This window comes from Odocoileus virginianus, chromosome 30 (assembly GCF_023699985.2).
Source record: "Odocoileus virginianus isolate 20LAN1187 ecotype Illinois chromosome 30, Ovbor_1.2, whole genome shotgun sequence".
NCBI classification, from domain to species: Eukaryota; Metazoa; Chordata; class Mammalia; order Artiodactyla; family Cervidae; genus Odocoileus; species Odocoileus virginianus.
This window is the reverse complement of record NC_069703.1, coordinates 28,741,302-28,763,923: the sequence shown is the minus strand read 5'-3', so window position 1 is coordinate 28,763,923 and position 22,622 is coordinate 28,741,302. Positions and strand designations below refer to the sequence as shown.

General features: G+C 63.5%; 1 protein-coding gene across 7 annotated transcripts; it reads left to right on the top strand.

Annotated features, from left to right (window-relative positions):
* Nucleotides 1–96: 96 nt before the first annotated feature.
* On the top strand, nt 97–21,725 carry ATP13A2 (ATPase cation transporting 13A2). Of its 7 annotated transcripts, none has more exons than XM_070458770.1 (29): nt 97–301; nt 6,429–6,523; nt 6,862–7,044; nt 7,345–7,403; nt 7,561–7,675; nt 8,124–8,200; nt 9,939–10,016; nt 10,189–10,258; nt 11,104–11,211; nt 11,294–11,360; nt 11,446–11,574; nt 12,082–12,237; nt 12,631–12,741; nt 12,819–12,865; nt 12,949–13,137; nt 14,752–14,958; nt 15,638–15,733; nt 15,813–15,969; nt 16,048–16,171; nt 16,276–16,400; nt 18,265–18,425; nt 18,545–18,661; nt 18,760–18,839; nt 19,218–19,370; nt 19,452–19,548; nt 20,232–20,455; nt 20,539–20,706; nt 21,097–21,266; nt 21,356–21,725. In XM_070458770.1, the coding sequence occupies exons 1-29, from the start codon at nt 292–294 to the stop codon at nt 21,535–21,537; spliced, it is 3,555 nt and encodes a 1,184-aa protein (XP_070314871.1). In that variant the 5' UTR covers nt 97–291; the 3' UTR covers nt 21,538–21,725. The 7 variants fall into 7 exon arrangements, with proteins under 7 accessions (XP_070314871.1, XP_070314873.1, XP_070314870.1 ...); XM_070458772.1 differs by having other exon boundaries at nt 11,077–11,211; nt 16,051–16,171; nt 20,539–20,690; XM_070458769.1 differs by having other exon boundaries at nt 11,077–11,211; nt 16,051–16,171.
* The last annotated feature ends 897 nt before the right edge of the window (nt 21,726–22,622 follow it).

Sequence of the window (22,622 nt, the reverse complement as noted above, 5' to 3'; positions counted from 1 at the left end):
CAGAGGGCGGGGCGAGGCCGGCTCGGACTACAAGTCCCGGCAGCCCGCGGGGCGCGTGGACGCAGAGGGCGGGGCTTGGCGGGCGTGGGGCGGGGCTCGGCGGGGCGCGGGGCGGGGCTCGCGGGGGGCGCAGACCCGACTGCGGCACGGTGGCCGCCGCTCCCTCTTCCCGGTCCTGCAGGTGCTGCGGGCGGCCCGGCTCCGCCGCGCCCAGCGCCCCCGGCCTTCCGCCTCGGCCCCTACCGCAGGGCCTCGCGACGCCCGCGCCGGCGATGAGCGCGAGGAGCCGCCATGAGCGCAGGTGAGCGCGCCGCCGGGGCAGAAGGGACCCGGGCGCGGTCCACTGTCTTTGAGAGACCCCCACCGCGGGAGCGGCCCCCGGACACCTCCGCGCCAGGGCCCCCCCCCACGACACCCCCGCGCCGGGCACCCCCCTCCCCGACTCCAGATCCCAGAGAGGCCGGGAGCCCGGGGTGGTGCCTTCCTAAAGCCCGGGCGGCTCAGCGCCCGGCGCCGCCTTGCAGGGGGGGTTAACCCGGGCGCGGGCCTCCCCGTGCGGAGACCGGGGTCCAGATGGGAGAGGCGTGGAGGTCGCTGCGTCCGGGCCTCTGAGCAGGTGTTCCTTTGGGCTGAATGAATGAATGGAGCTGGAGGAGCCAAGGATTCCTGAATCTCTGGACTGGAGTGCCCTGGGTTACAAATGTCACTTCAGGCCTCCAGAGGAAGCCTCAGTGCCCCTGTCCACGGACCACACCATCCAAGTCACCTGTCCCAAGCCGTGTGTCTGGAGACCACCTAATTTAAATCACGTCTGCTGCGAAGGGGACCAGTAGACCTCCGGTGTTTAGAGAGTGCTCATTTCCCAGCCAAGGGCCACTAACACCCGAGCATCCTCTCAGTAGCTTCAGACCCTTCAGGCCGCTCCCTTCTGTTTCCCACCTCACTCCCCGAGCCCCGACTCTAGAGTGCAGACCGGCTGAGGGACTGTGGCTCTTGGGCTCCGGATCCAAAGATCAGGGAGCTCCTGGCAGGTTGTCCCTGACTCAGCCTGGCCCGGGAGAGGAGCTCCTGGGCTGCAGGAGAAGCACGGCAAGGGAGGAGGCTGCCCTGGGCCTCCGCCGGGTCATCAGCAGGAAACCAGTGCTTCCGCAGGAAACAAGAGGTTCCCAAATGGCTTTGACTCCAGCCCTCAGCTCAGCAGTGTTCGTGGCATTGCCCTGGGGCTGTGGAATCAGACTAGGTTCAAGTCTAGTTTGACCACTCAGAGCTGTGTGACTTTGAACATGTTAATCAACCTCCCTGAGCCTCATTGAAATGGGGATCCTAATCCTTACTTTCTGAGAGGTGGCTGTGAGGGTGAATGGGAGGAATGTGTTCATTCAGACCCACTCATTTCCAGCTTCTCCCCTTTCAAGCTCTATGAGCCTGGGCAAGGGACCTTGAAGCTGTGTTCCTCAGTTTCTCCAGCTGTAAAATGAGATGATAACAGTCCCTCCCTCAGAGGGTTACGTGTGAAGATTGGTTGCTGTTACTGAGAAGAGCAATGCCATCGTTTGTGAAAGTATGCTCATCTCAAGCAGCTAGTGGTCCCGAAAGAGATCAGACACTGCCCTGACTTCTGTGCCATCCCTGGGGAGCCTGAGACGCGAGAAGATATAAACAAAGCCTCCTGAGTATTTTGACAGGTGTCCTGCAAAAGCAGTCCCTGGACTTGACCTTGCTGGGAATCTAGAGTGTGCTACAGATGTGACTTCTTCCTTCAAGCTGCCTTCCTCCTTCCCTAGGTTGACTGGGAGAAGTGATGAGTGTGTGATAGACACAAGGAAGAACTTCCAGAGGGAACACTGTTTAGATCCTGGGGGAAGCGAGATGGTGAGGGCAGCTCCAGGTGGGCTCTAGTGGGGCCCTTCAAGACGAGGCTGGTCCCTCTGCACCTGCCAACTGGCCCAGGGCGGGAGAGGGACTCAGTGACCCTTGCCCCGTTGCTTCCCTGCCCTGTTATGTCGAGGTGTGCAGCCTTTCACTCATTCGTTCATTCAGTAGGTTCTAGGCGCTGTGAGCAGGAGCGGGTGACGCCTGTGCAGGCCTGACGCGCTGCTCTCAGCAGAGGCGGGAAGTGGGCAGAGAGGACTTTGGAGTAATGCCCTTTCCAGTTGTAAGACAAGTTGGTGGGCACCACGCTGCAGCCCTGTCCCCAGCCCGGCCGCTGGCCTGGGGGCGTGGAGGCCGCGGAGTGGCTGCTGCGCGCACAGCTATGGGTTTTCAGACGGGTCGATGGGAGCGTGGAAGGGAGCCTGAGAAATGGGTCGGGGAGGAAGCCACACCTCCTTGGCAGAGGAGCCGGTGATACCCTCCTGCACAGGCCACGCTTCAGGAACTTGCAGGCCACGCTTCAGGAACTTCAAACACCCCCTGGGCCGGCTGCCTCGGGCTTATAATCCTGGAGAGGGGGAAGCCAGAGAGGCTGAGGCCCTTGTGAAAGGTCACCAACTGGGACGGCAGTGATGGCAGGCATGGCGCTGCGGTTAAGAGTGGGGACCCTGCGATCACACCACCTGGCTCACATCCCACCACCTGCTGGCTGCGTCACCTTTGGGCGACTTACTCCACCCCTCTGGGCCTCAGTTTCTTAATCTGTAAAATAGGGATAAAAGCAGCTCCCAGTTGACAGTGGTGAGGAGTGAGTGGATCGAAGTGTGCCAAGCCCTTGCACAGTGCCTGGCCTGTGTCAGCCCCCTTTGTTGTGGTGGTGGTTTTGGTCTTTTTTTCACCTTGCAGCTTGCAGGGCATCTTAGTTCCCCAGCCAGGGATTGAACCAGTGCTCTCTTCAGAGGAAGCACAGAGTTCTAACCCCTGGACCGCCAGGGAATTCCCCCTTAAAGTGCTCTTCCCCTTGTATCTGCGGTCAGCCCTGAAGGGGAGAGACCACCCGCTTTGCCCCCTCAGGAGGCAGGTCTCCAGGGCTGGCAGGGGCTCTGGTGGGAAGGCCAACGGGGACTGTGGTCTTTGAAGCAGGAACAGGAAAAGGGCTGAGCTTGCCGGGGGCCCAGGCCCTGAGAGCTGGGCCACCAGGCTGGATGGGTCCTGAGTGCCCAGTGTCCTGCGCCAGGGCGAGCCGCCGCCTCCCCACCTGCAGCCGCAGAAGCGCACAGACCCACAGAGAGAGGAGGGCCGCCCGCAGAGAGCGGAGGACTGGGCCCTCTGCTGCCTGCGCCGCCACCGGGACGGGCGGAAATGACGCCCTGACAGGCCTCCCTCAGGCCGGCTGGGCCGGGGCCAGGAAGCAAATGGGGCCACCCCTGGGGGTCTCTGTGAGCCCCAGGGCGGAAGGCTGACCAGGCCCAGGTGATTGAGAGCTGCAGGCTTCAAGTGTGTGTGCGTCTGTGTGTCTCTCTGTCTGTGTGTCTCTGTGTGTGTGTCTGTCTCTGTGTGTGTGTGTGTCTGTGTGTGTGTCTTTGTGTCTCTGTGTGTGTGTGTGTCTCTGTGTCTGTCTGTGTGTCTCTGTGTCTCTGTGTGTGTCTTTGTGTCTGTCTGTGTCTGTGTGTCTGTGTCTGTGTGTCTCTGTGTGTGTGTGTGTGTGTCTCTGTGTCTGTGTCTGTGTGTGTGTGTGTGTGTGTGTGTGTCTCTGTGTCTGTGTGTCTCTGTGTGTGTGTGTGTGTGTGTGTGTGTCTCTGTGTGTGTCTGTGTGTGTCTTTGTGTCTGTCTTTGTGTGTCTCTGTGTCTGTGTGTGTCTCTGTGTCTGTGTGTGTCTGTGTGTGTGTCTCTGTGTCTCTGTGTGTGTCTCTGTGTGTGTCTCTGTCTATTCCCCAGACTAGGCCCTTCCTGGAGCTGGTGGCGGCTCCATAGATTTCTGAGTCGCCCAGTGGGCGGATGGATTGGCCGTGGTGGAGCCTGGGTGTGTGTGTCTGTGTATGTGTGTGTGTGTGTCTGTGTGTGTGTCTCTGTGTCTCTGTGTGTGTCTCTGTGTCTCTGTGTGTCTCTGTGTCTCTGTGTGTGTCTCTGTGTGTGTGTGTCTGTGTGTGTGTCTGTGTGTGTGTCTGTATGTGTGTGTGTGTCTCTGTGTGTGTCTCTGTCTCTGTGTGTGTCTCTGTGTCTCTGTGTGTGTCTCTGTGTGTCTCTGTGTGTGTGTGTGTCTTTGTGTCTGTTTGTGTCTCTGTGTCTCTGTGTGTGTGTCTCTGTGTCTCTGTGTGTGTCTCTGTGTGTGTCTCTGTGTGTGTCTGCGTCTGTTCCCCAGACTAGGCCCTTCCTGGAGCTGGTGGCGGCTCCATGGATTTCTGAGTCGCCCAGTGGGTGGATGGGTTGGCCGTGATGGAGCTTGGGTGTGTGTGTGTGTGTGTGTGTGTCTGTGTCTGTGTCTGTGTCTGTGTCTGTCTATGGCTGTGTGTCTCTGTGTGTGTCTGTGTCTGTTCCCCAGACTAGGCCCTTCCTGGAGCTGGTGGCGGCTCCACAGATTTCTGAGTCACCCAGCGGGCGGATGGGTTGGCCGTGGTGGAGCCTGGGTATGTGTGTCTGTGTGTGTCTCTGTGTGTGTCTCTGTGTGTGTCTCTGTCTATTCCCCAGACTAGGCCCTTCCTGGAGCTGGTGGCGGCCCCATGGATTTCTGAGTCGCCCAGCGGGCGGATGGGTTGGCCGTGGTGGAGCCTGGGTGTGTGTGTGTGTGTCTCTGTGTCTCTGTGTGTGTCTGTGTGTGTGTCTCTGTGTGTGTCTCTGTGTGTGTTTCTGTGTGTGTCTGTGTCTGTTCCCCAGACTAGGCACTTCCTGAAGCTGGTGGCGGCCCCATGGATTTCTGAGTCGCCTGGCGGGCGGGTGGGTTGGCCGTGGTGGAGCCTGGGTGTGCGTGGGTTTCGAGCCATCTTGTGGAGAGAGGCTTCAGGCAGCGCAGGCGTGTGCCGGGCCCTCCGATGGTGCCCACTGCCCTCGGAGCACAGGATCCGGGCTGTGACTTCCTGGCTCCGCTGTCGCTTGGGGGCCTTTGTGGCTCTGCCTCAGTCCCCGTTTGTATGCACGGGAAAGATAAGCAGCTCCTCGTTGTGTTGCTGGAGAGTGAAAGGAGCTCATTCCTGCGGCAGGTTCAAGCCAGTCTTGTCGCCCGGGAGGTGCTTAATGGATGCTGGCAGTTCTGACTCTGGTCATTACCATAGTAATTATTATCACCATCCTTAGGTGGAGGCGTGGGGGCCGGAAGAGGAAAGAATAGACTGTCTGGTCTGATCTCATGGGCTTTAAAATCCTACCTAACATCTCTGAGCCTAACTTTCTTCTGTCCAAAGGGGGTAGTCACTGTGCTCACGTGGCAGGGTCACTGTGTTACCCACGTGAGAATCAACGGGAGCAGAGCTCACACCTTTGGGTCCTTGGGAAACGCTGGCCCTCCTGGCTGCCGTGGGGGTTGGAGCAGCTGCAGAAACCTGAGTGTTTGGGGGCAGAGGCTTGCGAGGGATCAGCTGCCTGGGACACCTTGGGTTTGCTGGGTGGGACCTTTAGCTCAGGCCTCCGCAGGGCTCTGAGGGAGAGGTGGGGGAGGGAGCGCAGAAACTCAGCAGGCTGCTCCCCACCTGCCCGGCTCCCCACCCCCCACAGTGAGCTTCCCACCCCACATGCTTCCCGGGAAGCGTGCAGCTGCCCAGCACCACCGCCTTCATGCCCGCGGGTCTGGGAGGCGCTCGGGCATTGTCATGTCTTAACAGCTTCTCCAAGAGGTCTGGGGACCACAGTTGGAGAAACCCTGGCAGAGGCTGGGAGCCGTGAGTCCTACCCCTTCCGGGGCCCCAGATCACCCCGTGTCTGCCTGCTCTGCTAGGACCATAGCTCTACAGTAGGGGAAGCAGGAGAAGAATGATTTCTGCAGTAGAAATGCCCACCATGCTTCCCCGAGCCTCAGTTTACCCATCTTTAAAATGGGTCCCTTCCTCACAGAAGGAAGCCGCCCGCTGTTCCTCTGGGCCCTGGGGGCTTGCTCAGTCATTCCCCCCTCCAGCCCACCCCCAGTGACGGGGTTCTTCCCTCCTCCCCCTTAATTTCACCCCCACGGTGAGGCTGCCCTTAACGTTTTATTGGTCCGGATTCTCAGCGTGAGCGGATTCTCACGGCCAGGCCTGTGCTGGGCGTGAAGGTTAATCAAGGATGAAGAGCCCTGTCCCTGCCCTTGGGATGGAGACCAGGTGCCAAGTGGGGCGCAGCGCTCCCAGGAAGCCAGCGGCTGGATGTGTGGGTGCTGGCAAAGCCGGGCGGGCCTGGGGCCCTGACTCTGGGCCACAGCCAGTGAGAAATCAGCCAGGGCACAAGGAAGAAAGACGCTGTGAGTGAGAGCCAGCAGGACGTGGAGAACAGAGCCCGGAAGACTCAAGTTGCTGGGTGTATCAGCTTAAGTCGTGTTTAATGAAGGAGGAGGAGCCCCCCACCAAGGACGTTTCCCCTTCTGCCCACAGACAGCAGCCCGCTCGTGGGCAGCACGCCCGCCGGCTATGGGACCCTGACGATCGAGACATCTGCAGATCCCCTCAGCTCCTCAGCTTCATCCGTGGTACGTGGGCGGGGGAGGCGGGGGTGGCGGGGGTGGCGGGGGAGGGTCCCCGGGGCAGTGGTTAAGCACCCACCTGCCGCAGTGGGAGACGCGGGAGGCATGGGTTTGATCCCTGGGTCGGGAAGATCCCCTGGAAAGGAAATGGCAGCCCGTTCTAGTGTTCTTGCCTGGGAAGTCCCATGGACAGAGGAGCCTGGCAGGCTGCAGTCGTGACCTGGGGGGTCTCAGAGAGTCGGATGTGACTGGACACGTGCGCACATGGACGGGGAGGGGCGGGCGAGCTCCGGGTGGGGGTGGGGCAGCCTGCCCAGCCGCCCTGGCCTCGTCCCACCGCACAGAGGCTCAGCGGTTACTGTGGCAGTCCGTGGAGAGCCATCGGCTATCACGCCGTGGTCTGGATGCTGGCGGGGCTCCCATTGCTGCTGTTCCGGTGGAAGCCCCTGTGGGGGGTGCGGCTGCGGCTCCGGCCCTGCACCCTGGCCCGCGCCGAAACACTCGTCATCGAAACAAGAGACAGAGAGGTGAGTGGGCAGGGCGGGGTGAGCCTGGAGCGGGTGGGTGCCGATGCGTCGGGCTCGGGGGTGCAGGACGCCTGGGTTCCCGGCGCAGCCTGGCTGTTGACATTCTGTGGGGCCTGACACGGGAGCATCTCCTCCCTAGACCTTAGGCTTCCCATCTGAGCAGTGGGCAGATGGGGCAGGGCAGGAGGTCCCCCGGATCCTTGATCCCTCCCTCCTCCAGCGGGAACCACCTGGCCGTGGGGTGGGACGGGGGAGGGGAGGGATTGCTTCCTGGACCAAGTCCATGCCTCCATGTTCCAGGATAGTTCGTGGCAGCTCTGTACGGTCCAAGTGCAGACGGAAGACATCTGTGCAGACAGGTGAGGCAGCCGCGTCCCCCTTCCAAGGAGCCCCGCTCCCACTATCCTCCTGTGAAGGCGCCGACCCGGGCTTCCTGTCCCAGGGTGGGGACAGGGTGGCTGGGGACGGGGGTGCTGGGCCGGCCCGGGGTCCACAGTAACCCCAGCCCCTCCGCAGCCTGCAGCCACCCTCACAGATGCGGGCAGAGGACGGCCGGAGCCAGGCAGCCGTGGGGGCAGAGCTGAAGGACGCCTGGAAGGACACCACAGGGCTCCACACGCCCGAAGAGCCGGTAAGTGGGCAGCAGGGCTCCGGACACGCCCTGCCCGTCCCGGGGCCCAGTTTCACACCCTCTGCTATAAGAGCTGGCCTCCACTGTGCTCCAGGCACCTCTGGTTCTCCTAAGAGGCCAGGATACCGGCTGATCACCTTTCTTATTTTGAATTTAGTTTATTTTTTTATTCATTTTCAAAAATTAATTATTGGCTGCGCTGGCCCTTAGTTGCATCACTCAGGATCTCTTCGAAGTTGCCTGACCAGGGATGGAATCCCGGCTCCTGCGTTGAGAGCGAGGGGTCCCAGCCGTTGGAGCCCCAGGGAGTCCCTGCTGGATCACCTCTTGCATTCCCACCCCTCTCCCGCCGCCCCTGCCTGCTGCCCGCCCCCCAGCTGCACACCCCTGCCCCCAGCCCGTCTCCGCCGCCCCCCGACGCGCACACCTCTCTCTGTCCCCGCTCCAGCTAAGACTGCGCTACTACGTCTTCCGGGGCCAGCGCTACGTCTGGATGGAGACCCAGCAGGCCTTCCGCCAAGTCAGGTGGGCAACGCGGCTGCGCTGGCCCGGGCGGGGGGCTGCCCCGCGTGGACTCTGCTCTCAGCTCCGGGCCTCGACCCCCGCCTCCCCGGGCAGGTCACGGAGCCTGTTAGGGCCTCAAGGTTTCTGTTTGTAGATAAGTCGTGAAGGGGATTATGGCCTGAGCCCGGGGTTTTACTGCGGTTGTTTATTTCGGGCTGTGCTACGTCTTCGTCGCTGGGGGCGCTGTTTTCTAGCTAGGGCGGCTCCTCCTGTAGCGGAAGGCCTGGTTGCCCCGGGGCACGTGGGGTCTCCCTGACCAGGGCTAGAACCTGTGTTCTCTGCGTCGGCAGCAGGGCTCTCAACCACTGGGCCACCAAGGAAGCCCCATCCGAGCGCTGTTTAGAATGTAAAGCACACGCTTGGGGCGCAGGGCTTGACCCGGCACCCGGCCCACGGTGGCAGCGCTGGACTCGCACCTCCTGGCGCAGAGCGGGGTCTTGTAGCTGCTCTGCCACCTACTAAGGGCTTGAGAAACGTGAGCTCGCTTTGTGTCTTAGTTTGAGCCCAGAGAAGCAGACCGCAAGACAGGATTCAGGTGCAGGGAGTCCGGAGGGTGACGCCAGGAGACACCGGGGACAGGAGGCAGGGGAGAGAAGGCAGCGAGGCGGGCTCGTCGTGGGTGCCCAAGGCGCAGGCCTCGGGGATCCCTTTAGCTAGTGATGCGCACACGCCTCGGGGTGCCCTCACCCAGGGAGCAAGCCGGGGGGCTGTCCCCGTGCTCTCCCGGCCGTCACTGGCTGCGGAGTACGCGACCTCGGGGACGATCCTGGCCTTCCCGGGCCCTGTGCAGAGCGTGCTCCCGCAGCCGGGAGGACCGTGAAGCCACCACACGGGGTTGCAGTAAAAGGCAGCGCCGCCCAGGGGTGAGCGCCCCGCGGGCGTGCGGATGCCCCAGGAGCCTGCGCTGGGAGAGAGCAGGAGTCACTGCCATGTTTGTGGCTCAGTCGGTGCCAGGAGCCGCCTGAGCACTGTGCAGACCTCACCCCATTGACCCCACCCGCAGCCCCGCGTGGTAGTGCTGTCCCCGGCTCCATCCTGCACGTGAGCATCTGAGGCCAGAGAGGCTAAGTGACCCACCTCAGGCGGCATCTTTTTTTAAGAGTTGCTTTAACAAGATTTATGCCAACTTTTTCTATCTATATATATATGTATTTCAAAATCAGAGCGGCAGGCACACAAGCTGTTAACGCAGGACTTGTAACAATGCTTAAAATACGTTATGCATGTTTTACTCATTCTGGCATTGATGTCATTAAATAATAGCGGCACTAATGTCCCTGAACAATAGCAGCTGTTGTCCCTGCTAAGTACTTTCATCATCTCTTTGTTTTTCTTGGGTGACAGGGTTTGAGGCCCAGTCAGAGGAACAAAAGGAGAAAGTTAGGGCTTCCCTGGTGGTGCAGGCAGTAAAGAATCTGCCTGCATTGAAGGAGACCTGGGTTCGACCCCTGGGTGGGGAAGATCGCCTGGAGGAGGGCATGGCAACCCACTCCAGTGTTCTTGGACAGAGGAGCCTGGCAGACTGCCATCCATGGGGTGGCAAAGAGTCAGGCATGACTGAGCAACTGACACTCACTTCTTTCAAGCCCAGAGTTAGTGTGGGACGTGCTTTCTCCAGGGGGCTGGGGTGGAAGAGGTGGTCCAGGAGCAGGGGGACTCAGCCCCCGCTGCCTATTCAAGCCCCCCTCCCCTCCCCCAGCCTACTGGACCACAGCCGCACCTGTGATGACCTCCTCCGCTCCAGCGTTGGCCTCAGCCTGCAGGACCACACCGTGAGGTGGGAGCTGCCTGAGGGCTGGGCCTCTGTCTTGCACCCTGGGGTATAGCCTGCTTCCAGTCTCCTGCCTTCCCTGGCCCCAGTCTCCCCGGCCATGAAGTGGGGCGCTCCATCCCCGCCGGAGGGCCCAGCTGCCTGCCTCCCATCTGACGGCTCTGCCACCTATCTACAGGAAGGCCGTCTATGGCCCCAACGCGATCAGCGTCCCGGTCAAGTCCTATCCCCAGCTGCTGGTGGATGAGGTAGGGCTGTCCCGGCCTCGCCCCAGCTCTGGCCCTGTGTGACCTGGACCGGGGGCTTGCTCTCTCTGGGCCCCTTAGCAGAGGCGGGTCCTGCCTGCTGTCCTCTTCTCCGCAGTGGAGATGACTCAGGGACGACTCCCGGTCGGCTCAGGGAGAGGGATCGGAAGTTCTGGTCCAGGCTGGGCTCAGAGGCCACGACGCACCACATGGCCGGGGCTCCCGCTTTGCTGAGAGCCAGGCTCCAGCGCCTGGGTCCTTGCATGCATTGCCCACCTTCCTGCTCCCACAGCCTTGTGGCAGAGACACTTTTCACACGCGAGGAACTAGAGCTTCCGTCTGGGGGAGACAGGGGCAGGGTTACACGGGACGGAGGGAAGCCGGTGCCCGACACACCGGGAGTACGGGCTGACACGGCCCTTGAGCCGGGGCGGACGCCGGCGAGACGGGGAGGCCTGGAGCCTGGCCTGGTGCGGGCCGTTGGCCGCGCGGGGCGTCAGGCAGAGACTGAGCCCTCCGTGCCCCGGAGGGGCCCTGCGCCCCTGCGGCACAGTGGAGCTGGCAGCAGCAGCCTGCAGAGCTGCCCTCACCCTTGTGTGACAGGCGGACGGTGTGCGTGGTGGGGGCCTGGCCTGCAGACCTGTGTCCCCTTAGAGCAGGGAGCGGGGCCAAGGGAGTCGGGGTGGGACCAACCAGGAGCGGGTCTGCCTTCCATCCTTCGGAGCCGTCGGTCCCTCCGCTCCGGGGCGCAGGAGGCCCCGCCCGGAGCTGGTCACCCCCAGGGAGCCCTGGGCCCTGACGCTGCCTCCCCACCCCCCCAGGCACTGAACCCGTACTATGGGTTCCAGGCCTTCAGCATCGCGCTGTGGCTGGCCGACCACTACTACTGGTACGCCCTGTGCATCCTGCTCGTCTCCGCTGTCTCCATCTGCCTGTCTGTCTACAGGACCAGAAAGGTGGGTGGGCGGGGTGGCAGGGACGGGGCGAGCGTCCCCAGGACCTCCGCCCACCCGCGCCCTGCTGTCCGCCTGCCCACAGCAAAGCCAGAGCCTGAGGGACATGGCCCAGCTGTCTGTCCGGGTGTGCGTGTGCAGGCCTGGGGGAGGTAAGAAACCGGGGAGGGGGGAGAGCTGGGGGAGGGGAGGAGGCAGTGGTCCCCCCAGCCCTGCTGACCCCCGGCTTGCCCGCAGAGGAATGGGTGGACTCCAGCGAGCTGGTGCCCGGAGACTGCCTGGTGCTGCCCCAGGAGGGTGGCCTGATGCCCTGTGACGCGGCCCTGGTGGCCGGCGAGTGCGTGGTCAACGAGAGCTCCCTGACAGGTCAGCCCCTGCCCCGGGCGCTGCCCCCCAGCCCGGCGCTGAGCTCCTCTGCCTTTCAGAACCGTCTTAGCTGGAGCTCTTTTCCCCTTTGCTCTCAGGTAACCGTCCTGACCTCACCGCTTCCTGCCCCACAGGCCCCGGGGAGGCCCTGCTGCCTCCAGGCGGCCGCTTGGGGCTGGCGTCAGTCTCTTTGGTGGTTTGAGTTACATGAGTTACACAGCTGGCTACAGTGACCCCAGTGGACAGACAGCACTGCCGTCCCCGACCTGGGCCCCCAGCTTTTCCCGGCTCCCTCGAGAGACAGTTCCTGGGCCGACTGCCTCGCTGTGCCTGTGTCTCTGTGCGCTCCGGGCCTCAGTGTTCCTGTCTGTAAAATGGGGGCAGTGACTCCTTCACACGCAGTTAGGAGAGCTGAATGAGGCCCAGGGCTTCCGTGACTGTTCTCTGCTTAGGGCTCTGTCTGGTTGGTGGGGCAGCTGCCTGGGCCTCATGCCATGCACCCCCTAGGGGAGAGCGTCCCAGTGCTGAAGACAGCCCTGCCCGAGGGCCCGGCGCCCTACCTCCTGGAGGCCCACCGGCGGCACACGCTCTTCTGCGGGACCCTCATCTTGCAGGCCCGGACCTTCGTAGGACCCCATGTCCTGGCGGTGGTGACTCAGACAGGTGCGAGGCGGGGACTCGGGCAGGGACGCCGGGGTCAGCAGCCGGGGGAGAGGGGACACAGAGCCGGGGGGCGGCGGGGCGCAGCGGGCGGGACCTTGGCGAGGAGGAAGGAGCCCCTGTGGGAGAGAGCAGCCCTGTGCCCCCCAGGAGGCCCCTGCCGCGTGGGAAGGGGTCCCAGTGTCACCAGATTGGACTTCTTTTCAGCCAGAGCTGCAATCTGGATGTGAGGTAAACCACCCAGCTTGTAACTGGTGTTACTGATTCTGTGTCGAGTGAACCTGTGAAGTCTGGGCAGGAGCTGTGGGTCCCCAGCTGGGCGATCACTGATCCCAGAGCTGCGGGAGGTGTGGGGGCGGGCCAGGTGACCCCTCCTGGCCCTCACTCCCCTCCCAGGGTTCTGCACAGCCAAGGGGGTCCTGGTGAGCTCCATCCTGCACCCCCGGCCGCTGAGCTTCAAGTTCTATAAGCACAGCGTGAAGTTCGTGGCCGCCCTCTCGGTCGTGGGTGAGTGGCCCCCTACCCCCGCCCTGCAGGGGCCCGGAGCCCGGCCCAGCCCTGCTGAGCCCCTCCTTTCTCCCCAGCTCTGCTCGGCACCGTCTACAGCATTGTTATCCTCCTCCGGAACCAGGTAAGCCTGGGGGGCTGGGGGGCTCCGGGGGGACCCACGGCCCACCCGGGCTGGCCCTCGGCCCTGACAGTGCCTCCCGCCAGGTGCCCCTGGGCGAGATCGTGATCCGGGCCCTGGACGTGGTGACGGTGGCCGTGCCGCCCGCCCTGCCGGCTGCCATGACCATGTGCACACTCTACGCCCAGAGCCGGCTGGAGAGCCACGGCGTCTTCTGCATCCACCCCCCACGCATCAACCTGGGTGGCAAGCTCCGGCTGGTGTGTTTTGACAAGGTAGGGGCTGCGGGGATGCTGATGTCACGGCCGGGCCCCCCACACACCCCTCACCCCACAGCACTGACCAAGGGCCTGCTGAACCCAGGTCCCCGCTGTCACTGTCAGCCCGTGGCCTCTGCTCTGAGCCGGCCCCCACCCTGTGTCCTGGGAGGGAGACACTTAGAGGCGCCCTCCACCCTCACCTCCACCTGTGTTGTGCTCACGTTCTGAAATGCAAAATATCTGAAATCACCTAATTTGCTTGAAGACTGCTAAGGGCCTCCTGGGTACCCAGTGTGCGTGCTAAGTCGCTTCAGTCGTGTCCGACTCTGTGTGACCCCACAGACCGTAGCCCGCCAGGCTCCTCTGTCCATGGGATTCTCCAGGCAAGAACACTGGAGCAGGTTGCCATGCCCTCCTCCAGGGGATCTTCCCAACCCAGGGATTGAACCTGTGTCTCTTCTGTCTCCTGCATTGGCAGGGAGGTTCTTTACCAATAGCACCATCTGGGAAGCCCCTGGGTACCTAGGGCTGCTGGCAACATGGGGGATCTGGCAATCAGCCCCTCAGAAATGTGCCCGCCACCAGGATGAACGAAGCAGGGACCATGGAGAGCTGCAAATGGCAATGGGCTCTAGGGAGGGAAGAGAGGGGGTACATGGGAGGAGGCAGCGGGGGGACGCCCTTAGAGAGAGGGCAGTCGAGGCTCCTTGAGTCCCGCGGTGATCTTTGAGGGGTGGCCCCCACCGCAATGAGAGCGGGGCTGGCCCGGCGGAGGGGGTATGCCATGTGGCTTCTGGCTCCTTGGAGGAACAGACTGTGGGAAACAGTGAAGAGACAAGACGCACAGAGCCTGACTGATCGAAGGCTGGCAGGCCCTGGTGAGCAGGCTGCACATTATCTGTGCAGTTTGTTTTTGGCTGTGATGAGTCTCTGCTGCTGCGTTCTCTCGTTGCAGCGAGCGGGCTGCTCTTTTGCGGTGTGCAGGCTTCTCGTTGTGGGGAGTCTCCTGTCTCAGGCGCCTTTCTGCGCGGCGTCTCCCGCTGCAGGGCATGCTCAGTACTTGTGCCGCACGAGCTTCGTGGCCCACTCCATTAGGACCCGGGATCGAGCTTGTGTCCCTGCGCTGGCAGGCGGGTTCTTATCGCTGCACCCCCAGGGAGGCCCCGGGTGTTACGTAAACTGAAAGAGTGGAGCGTGCTCAGATCGCAGAGTTCCCAGGCTCGTGAGAGGGCCAGTGTGGAACTGAGTCACTGAAGCGTGGTGCGGGAAATGCAGGGATCCTTTCACCCCATTCATCCATTCACTTATTCCTTCATCTCCCTGGGAGCCGGGCACAGCCAGGCCCTCTGGTGCCACAGTGGGCAAGTGGCAAGGTATAAAGAGGCTGTGGGTGGGCGCCCCGAGGACGCAGGCTCCCTGGAGGGAACGATGCCAGAGAAGCCCCGGGGCTTGGGGGGCATCCTGGCCGAGGGACCTGCTTTACCAAAGGCCCGGAAGCATGGAGACCTCTTCTGGCTCCAGCCCTGGCTCCCGGGGCTCCCAGGGGCCCCCAGTGGCGACGCGGGCGCCCAGTGCAGCAGGGCAGCTCACCTAGGGCTCGCCACTGCCCTGCCTGCTTGCCCCCTGCAGACGGGCACCCTCACTGAGGACGGCTTGGATGTGATGGGTGTGGTGCCCCTGAAGGGGCAGGAGTTCCTGCCGCTGGTCTTGGAGCCCCGCCGCCTGCCCGTGGGGCCCCTGCTCCGGGCACTGGCCACCTGCCACACCCTCAGCCGGCTGCGGGACACCGTGGTGGGCGACCCCATGGACCTCAAGATGGTGGAGTCGACTGGCTGGGTGAGGAGCCCAGGCAGGTTCGCCTCTGGGTGCCCGGGCCTTCCCTGAGCCCCCCTGGTCTCCACTGTGGGACCCCCCAGGGGGTCTCCCTCACCCACCGCCAAGAGCAGCAGGGGCCACGGCTGTGCCGCCCCCGTGCCAGCAGTCTGCTGCACGGGCCTCACCTCGGGGGGGCAGGGGGCTTCAGAGCTGCCTCTCCGGGAGGAAACGGGGTTTGGAATAACGTGTCCAAGGTCACCAAGTGAAAGTGAAGTCGCTCAGTCGTGTCTGACTGCGACCCCGTGGACTGTAGCCACCAGGCTCCTCCGTCCATGGGATTCTCCAGGCAAGAATACTGGAGTGGGTTGCCATTTCCTTCTCCAGGGGATCTTACCGACCCAGGGATTGAACCCAGGTCTCCTGCATTGCAGGCAGACGCTTTAACCTCTGAGCCACCAGGGAAGCCCCCAAGGTCACCAACCAGCTTGTAAATGGCCAAGCCAGAGTTTGAACTCAGGTCCTTCCAACTCCAGAACCCATATTTGTGACGTCTGTTCCATCCAATCTCCCATCAAGGAAATCCTCCACGGGTCTAACTGGAGCCTCTCCTACTGCCTCTTTCCCGGGCCCAAGGGTTGGCTGCCCCAGGCCAAGCCAGCATCCGGCCCCTTGATGCGCGCATGCTCTGTCTGCCTCCCAGGTCCTGGAGGAGGGGCCAACTGCAGACACGACATGTGGGACCCAGGTTTTGGCGGTGATGAAACCCCCGCCCCAGGAGCCCCACCTGCAGGGCATGGTGAGTCTCGGGGGCGCCCGTGGAGCGTGGGGGTGTGGGGGTCCACCGGTCAGTCCTCAGCTGCCCTCTGGCCCTGCAGGAGCCCCCGGCACCGGTCAGCATCCTTGGCCGCTTCCCCTTCCTGTCGGCGCTGCAGCGCATGAGCGTGGTGGTGGCCTGGCCTGGCGCCGCCCAGCCCGAGGCCTGCGTCAAGGGCTCTCCTGAGCTGGTGGCCAGCCTCTGCAACCCCGCGACAGGTGAAGGGGCCCCGGGCTGCAGGCTGGTGGGCGCCCAGCCCCCGCCCCGCCCCGCGCCCTGACCCGCCTGTCCCCCAGCAGTGCCTGCCGACTTCGCTCCGAGGCTGCAGACCTACACCGCTGCGGGCTACCGCGTGCTGGCCCTCGCTGGCAGGCCGCTGCCCGTCACGGCCAGCCTGGAGGCCGTGCAGCAACTGCCCAGGTGGGGCCACGCGCCCGCCCCGCGCGTGCAGGGCCAGGCCCGGCGCCCTGCGGGGGCTGGGGAGGCACGCGGCCTGCGGCCTCTGACCCGGGCCTGCCTCCCAGGGACGCGGTGGAGCAGGGGCTGAGTCTCCTGGGGCTGCTGGTCATGCGGAATCTGCTGAGGCCGCAGACGCCGGGCGTCATTCAGGCTCTGCGCAAGACCCGCATCCGCACCGTCATGGTGACAGGTAGGTGCTGCTGGCGGGGCGGCCCCGAGAGGGCAGGGTGCCCGGCGTCTGCTCCAGGGCGTCTCTGCTGGGCTCCTGCTCCTGGTCTGGTCCTCTTCAGACATTTCCAGTATCCTCACGGTTCCCTCCGAGGGATAGTTGTCACCCCAGCTGATGGAGGACGGAGGCAAGGCTGGGCAGGAGTGGCAGCTGGGCACCCACCTGCTGGGTGAGCGCCTCTGATGGCGGAAGGGCAGGTCAGCCCGGACGGCCTCCCGGTTCTTGGAGGAAGAAAGACCCCAGCCAGGGCGACACGGAAGGGCTCAGTGGGTTTGGGTCCTCCAGCCCCTGCACAAAGAGATACACATGCATGTACACACACAGAGACAGACAGACATACACACACAGAGACACACAGACACACACACATGTACACACAGACATGTACACCCACACACACAGAGAGAGACACAGAGACAGACATACACACACAGAGACACACAGACACACACACACATGTACACACAGACACGTACACCCACACACATACAGACACACACAGAGACAGACAGACATACACACACAGAGACACACAGACACACACACATGTACACACAGACACGTACACCCACACACATACAGACACACACAGAGACAGACAGACATACACACACAGAGACACACAGACACACACAGAGACACACAGACACAGACACCCACAGACACACACACATGTACACACACACATGTACACACAGACATGTACACCCACACAGAGACACACACACATGTACATACACGTACACACACACACACATGTACACAGACACACACAGATACCCACAGACACACACACATGTACACACAGACACGTACACACACAGAGAGAGAGACAGACATGTACACATACACACAGACATACACATGTGCACAGACACACACACACACACAGAAGGGCTCAACAGGTTTGAGTCCTTTCCTTGTCCTCCCGCCCCTACACACACACGTGCACACACACACACAGACACACACACACACGTGCACGCTCTTCCTAGCAGAGTCCCACAGCATTAAATAGTACGTGTGGAACTCGAACCCAGGCTCCCCACTTTCTCCTAAGACCAGTTTTTAAAACTAAACTAGTTTGCTTGTTGGCTGCACTGGGTCTTTGTTTCTGCACTCAGGGGGACACAGAAGGGCTCAACAGGTTCGTGTCCTTTCCCTCGCGCTCCCGCCCCTCCACACACACACACATGTACACACACACACGTACACACACAGAACACTCTTCCCAGCAGACCCCACAGCATTAAATAGTACGCGTGGAACTGGAACCCACGCCCCCGCTTTCCCCTGAGACCACCCTGAGCGTCTGCTGGCCCACGTCCTGGCTGCGCGTCGTTTCTGGGTCTGTGTCGGGCTCTCTCTGCTGCAGCGAGCAGGGCGGCTCTGGCTGCGGTGTGCGGGCTCCTGTGGCTCCTCTGCGGAGCACACGCTCTGGGAGCCCGTGCCTCAGTGGTGGCGGCGCTGGGCTCAGTGGTCGCAGCTCGCAGGCCTCAGGACGTGGGCTTCTGTGGTTGCGGCGCACAGGCTCGGTTGCCCCATGGCGCGTGGAACCTTCCCAGACAAAGGGTCAAACCCGTGACCCTGCGTTGGGAGGCAGATTCTTAGCCACTGGACCGCCAGGAAGCCCTCTCCTAGGCCCTTTGGCACAGGTTTAAGGCTGAGGGGACCCAGGTTCAGAGACCTTGGCGCCCCGCCTGAGCTCGCTCAGCCAGTCCTAGTGGACGGAGTCCGCCCAGCCTGTTTTCCCAGCTATACACTCGTCAGGGTTAGGATGGCCCCCCAGCGGCAGCCGGACCCTGACCCTGCCCCGTACCCCCAGGGGACAACCTGCAGACGGCAGTCACCGTGGCCCAGGGCTGCGGCATGGTGGGCCCCCGGGAGCACCTGGTTATCGTCCATGCCGCGCCCCCCGAGCGGGGCCAGCCTGCCTCCCTTGAGCTCCAGCCAGTGGAGTCCTTCGCAGCCACGAACGGGGCCCAGGTGAGGCTGACCCCGAGTTCCAGCCACAGCCCCCCACGCCCCCACCCCTGTGTCACCTGCCCCAGGCCCTAGCTCTCAAGGGCGCAGGGGTCACTGAGCTGAGCTTCCCGGGCCCCCAGGATCCTGACCAGGCCGCCAGCTACACCATGGAGCCAGACCCCCGGTCCAGCCACCTGGCCCTGAGCGGGTCCAGCTTCAGTGTCCTTGTGAAGCACTTCCCCAAGCTGCTGCCCAAGGTAGGGCCGCCCCGGGGTCCCCCAGCCACCCCACCCCCCGCCTGCTCAGCTGCCTCCTCTGGGCTGCCTCAGCCCCTCCCACCTCCCTGCGCCCCCAGGTGTTGGTCCAGGGCACCGTCTTTGCCCGCATGGCCCCCGAGCAGAAGACAGAGCTGGTGTGTGAACTGCAGAAGCTCCAGTGAGTGCTTGCGGGTGGGCCGAAGTGGGCAGCTGGCCCGCGGGCCCTGGGTCCATCCTGCTGACAGGCACCCCAGCCCTTGGTATCTGTGGGGGACGGATTCTAAGAGTCCCTGCAGTACCGAAACGCACAGGTGCTCAAGACCCTTTTGTAAAATGGCCTAGTACTCTCCGCCCTCTGCATCCGTGAACTCAGGCCCCGCAGACACTGTAACTGCACCTGTTCGCTGGGGCACATGGCGCTCCCTTCCCGAGCATTTCCCAGGCACCCTGCTCTGCCTGCAGGCCCCGGGGCGGGGGGTCGTGTCCCAGCCACAGAGGCCCCTGTGGGCCCAGAGCTGGCAGGTGAGCTGGGCCGCCCACCCTCCGGTCCCACCAGGTACTGTGTGGGCATGTGCGGGGATGGTGCCAACGATTGCGGGGCGCTGAAGGCGGCGGACGTGGGCATCTCGCTCTCTCAGGCCGAGGCCTCGGTGGTCTCGCCCTTCACCTCGAGTGTGGCCAGCATCGAGTGTGTGCCCATGGTCATCAGGTAAGGCAGGCCGGGTGCCGGCAGGGGCCGGGGGGTGCTGGGTGGGGCCTGGACCCCCCCACACCCATGCCCGCTCCCCAGGGAAGGCCGTTGTTCCCTGGACACGTCGTTCAGCGTCTTCAAGTACATGGCCCTGTACAGCCTGACCCAGTTCATCTCTGTGTTGATCCTCTACACGGTGAGCGTCTCCTGGGCCCTCAGCCGGGGCGTGAGGAGCCAGCAGGTTCTGGAATAGTCACTGTGGCCGCAGATCCTGCTCTAGCCACGTGGCGTGGGCACCATGGGTCTCAGGCGAGGATTGTCTGAGGTGGTGAAAGCGCTGAGCCCCTGGTGCACAGTAGGTCCTCAGAAACCAGAGCAGCTGTCCTGGGCTCGCGTTACCCACCCCCCACTCCCCGGGAGGTTCCACCTGCAGGGAGACTAAGGCAGAGCCTGGGCTGGGGTGAAGGAGGCGGCGGCCTCTCTCCCACGGAGCGACCTTTCCCCACGTGCCCTGACCCGGACCTCAGCTGTGCCCCCAGCATCCTGCCAGCGGGCATGGTGCCCTCTCTGCTGGGAGCACACACTGAGCACCCCGCAGAAGCAGGCGACGCCACGGGCAGCGGAGGCCTTGCGCTGGCTCCTGCCTCGTGTCCACCCACAGCCTTGGGAGGGTGGGAGCTCTGAGTCTTCCAGGACCGCCTTCAGGCTGGGTGCTCCCATCAGACGGAGGCCGCCCAGATCAGCGGGCACGCCTTCCCCAGACCCGCAAGGGGCTCCGGAGAGGCAGGGCGCCAGAACGCCTCCCCCAGCAGAGCTTTTCAGGACAGGGTGGGTCCTCCCAGCAGACTGGGAGCTGTCCTGCCTCCTCCTCGCCGGCAGGTCAACACCAACCTGGGCGACCTGCAGTTCCTGGCCGTGGACCTGGTCATCACCACCACGGTGGCCGTGCTCATGAGCCGCACAGGGCCGGCGCAGGCTCTGGGGCGGGCGCGGCCGCCAGGGTCCCTGCTGAGCGGGCTGGTGCTTGGCAGCCTGCTGCTGCAGGTGGCCTTGGTAGCTGGTGTGCAGCTGGGAGGCTACTTCCTGGCCGCAGCCCAGCCCTGGTGAGTAGTGGGAGCCGATCCGCATCCCCCTTGTGGCCCGTCCCCCTCCCCGTGTCCCCTCACCCCGGGCACTGTGCCCCCAGGTTTGTGCCCCTGAACGGGACTGTGCCCGCACCAGACAACCTGCCCAACTACGAGAACACGGTGGTCTTCTCCCTGTCCAGCTTCCAGTACCTCATCCTGGCCGCCGCCGTGTCCAAGGGGGCGCCCTTCCGCCGGCCTCTGTACACCAACGGTGCTGCTGCGCTGGGGCACGCGCTGGGCAGGGACGCGCTGGATGAAGGCGGAGGGGGGATGCTCTGGACGAGGGGGGGTGCGCTGGACGAGGGGGGACGCGCTGGGCGGCGGGGACACGCTGGATGAGGAGGGGATGCTCTGGACGAGGGGGGTGCGCTGGATGGCAGGGACACGCTGGACGAGGGGGGACGCGCTGGGCGGCGGGAACGTGCTGGACAAGGAGGGACGCGTGGATGGCGGGGGCGCGCTGGATGAGGGGGGATGCATTGGACGGTGGGGGACGCACTGGACATGGGGATGCACCGGATGGGGGGACGTGCTGGACGGGGGCGGCGCTCTGGACGACGGGCTGGAGGGCTGGTGCCCGCGGAGCTCCCTGACCTGACGGGCTCCGTCCCCCCCAGTGCCCTTCCTGGCGGCCCTGGTGCTCTTGGGCTCCGTCCTGGTGGGCCTCGTGCTGGCCCCGGGGCCCCTGCAGGGGCCGCTGGCGCTGAAGAGCATCACCAACACCCGCTTCAAGCTGCTGCTGCTGGGCTTGGTCGCCTTCAACGTCGTGGCAGCCTTCATGCTGGAGGTGGGCCCCGCCCCGGGCTGGGATTGGGGGGCCCTGGAGGTGGGGGGACCTCGGCCTCAGCCGCCCCCCGCACCGCCCTGTCCCCGCAGAGCCTGCTGGACCAGTACCTCCCGGGCTGCCTGCGGCGGCTCCGGCCCAAACGGGCCTCCAAGAAGCGCTTCAAGCAGCTGGAGCGGGAGCTGGCGGAGCGGCCGTGGCCGCTGCCTGCCGGGCCCATGAGGTAGCGCCGTCCGCCGACCCGCGCCCTGCACACTGGACCTGCTGCCTCTGAGCCTCGACTGGACCCCAGAGCCCCTCCACCATCCCCCTCCACAGCCCCGAGCCCGCGCCTTCCCGCCTCCCCCGGGGAGACGCTAGCTATCCGCGTCCCCCACTCTGGACATTCCATGTAGACGACAGCCACCGCCCCAGGCAGAGCCGCTGTCAACGTAGCAAATAAAGTCGTCCTATTTTCCTGGCCGTGCCTGTCTCCTGCCTGACACCACAGACCTGGGTACCCCCTCGTGTGTCTGCTCCTGGCATCCCCTGACTTTTTCAGGTGATGGTGAAGCGCCCCTTTCTGCACGTCCGTGTCCTCTTCTGACGGTAATATTTGCAGCTCACGCGCGTGCGCAGTGCTCTGTTCAGCGTTCTTATGTGTCGTCGTTTAATCCTTAGGACTGTGGAGTACCGTTCCTCCCCTTCTTCTTTCAGGTTTCATTTTTGGTCGTGCCACACGGTTTGCAGCATTTTAGTTTTCCAGCCAGGGATCAAACCCTGGGCCCACAGCAGTGAAATCACAGAGTCTTACCCACTGGACCCCTAGGGAGTTCCCAGTCCCCCTTTTACAGATACGGAACCTGAGGCTTAGAGGTCGTGCAGCAGATAGTCAGAGCTGGGACCAGGTCGCTTTGACCCCAGAGTCTACGCTCTTAACCGTTCTACCCTCCTGTGGAGGCAAGAGAGAACAGGATGTCTCAGACGAGCGCCAGCACCTACGAGGCGTTAACGGGGGCAGCTCCCTGCTTTCCCAGCTGCCACATCCTGGGCTGTGTTTGTGGTCCAGTCCCTCCCTCACATGAAGATTCAGGCTCAGCTAGAACCATGTACACTGTCCCCCAGGGGAGAGTGGGTGCTCCTGACGTCATCCCAGCAGTGGGGCCTTGGCCGAGCCCCGCTGTAGAGATGCGGGTGGTCATCCAGTCATCTGTGCTGGGTGGGGGCGACAGGAAAGAAAAGCCCCTCCTCAGCCTCATTCCTGGAAGCCGCGGTCCCCCTCTCCCCAGCTTGCCCTCATGGGAGCTCAGTGAATGTTGGCTCAAACTGAGGACCAGGACGTGGGGTGTGGAGGGGCATCCACAGACCCTCCGCTGGACG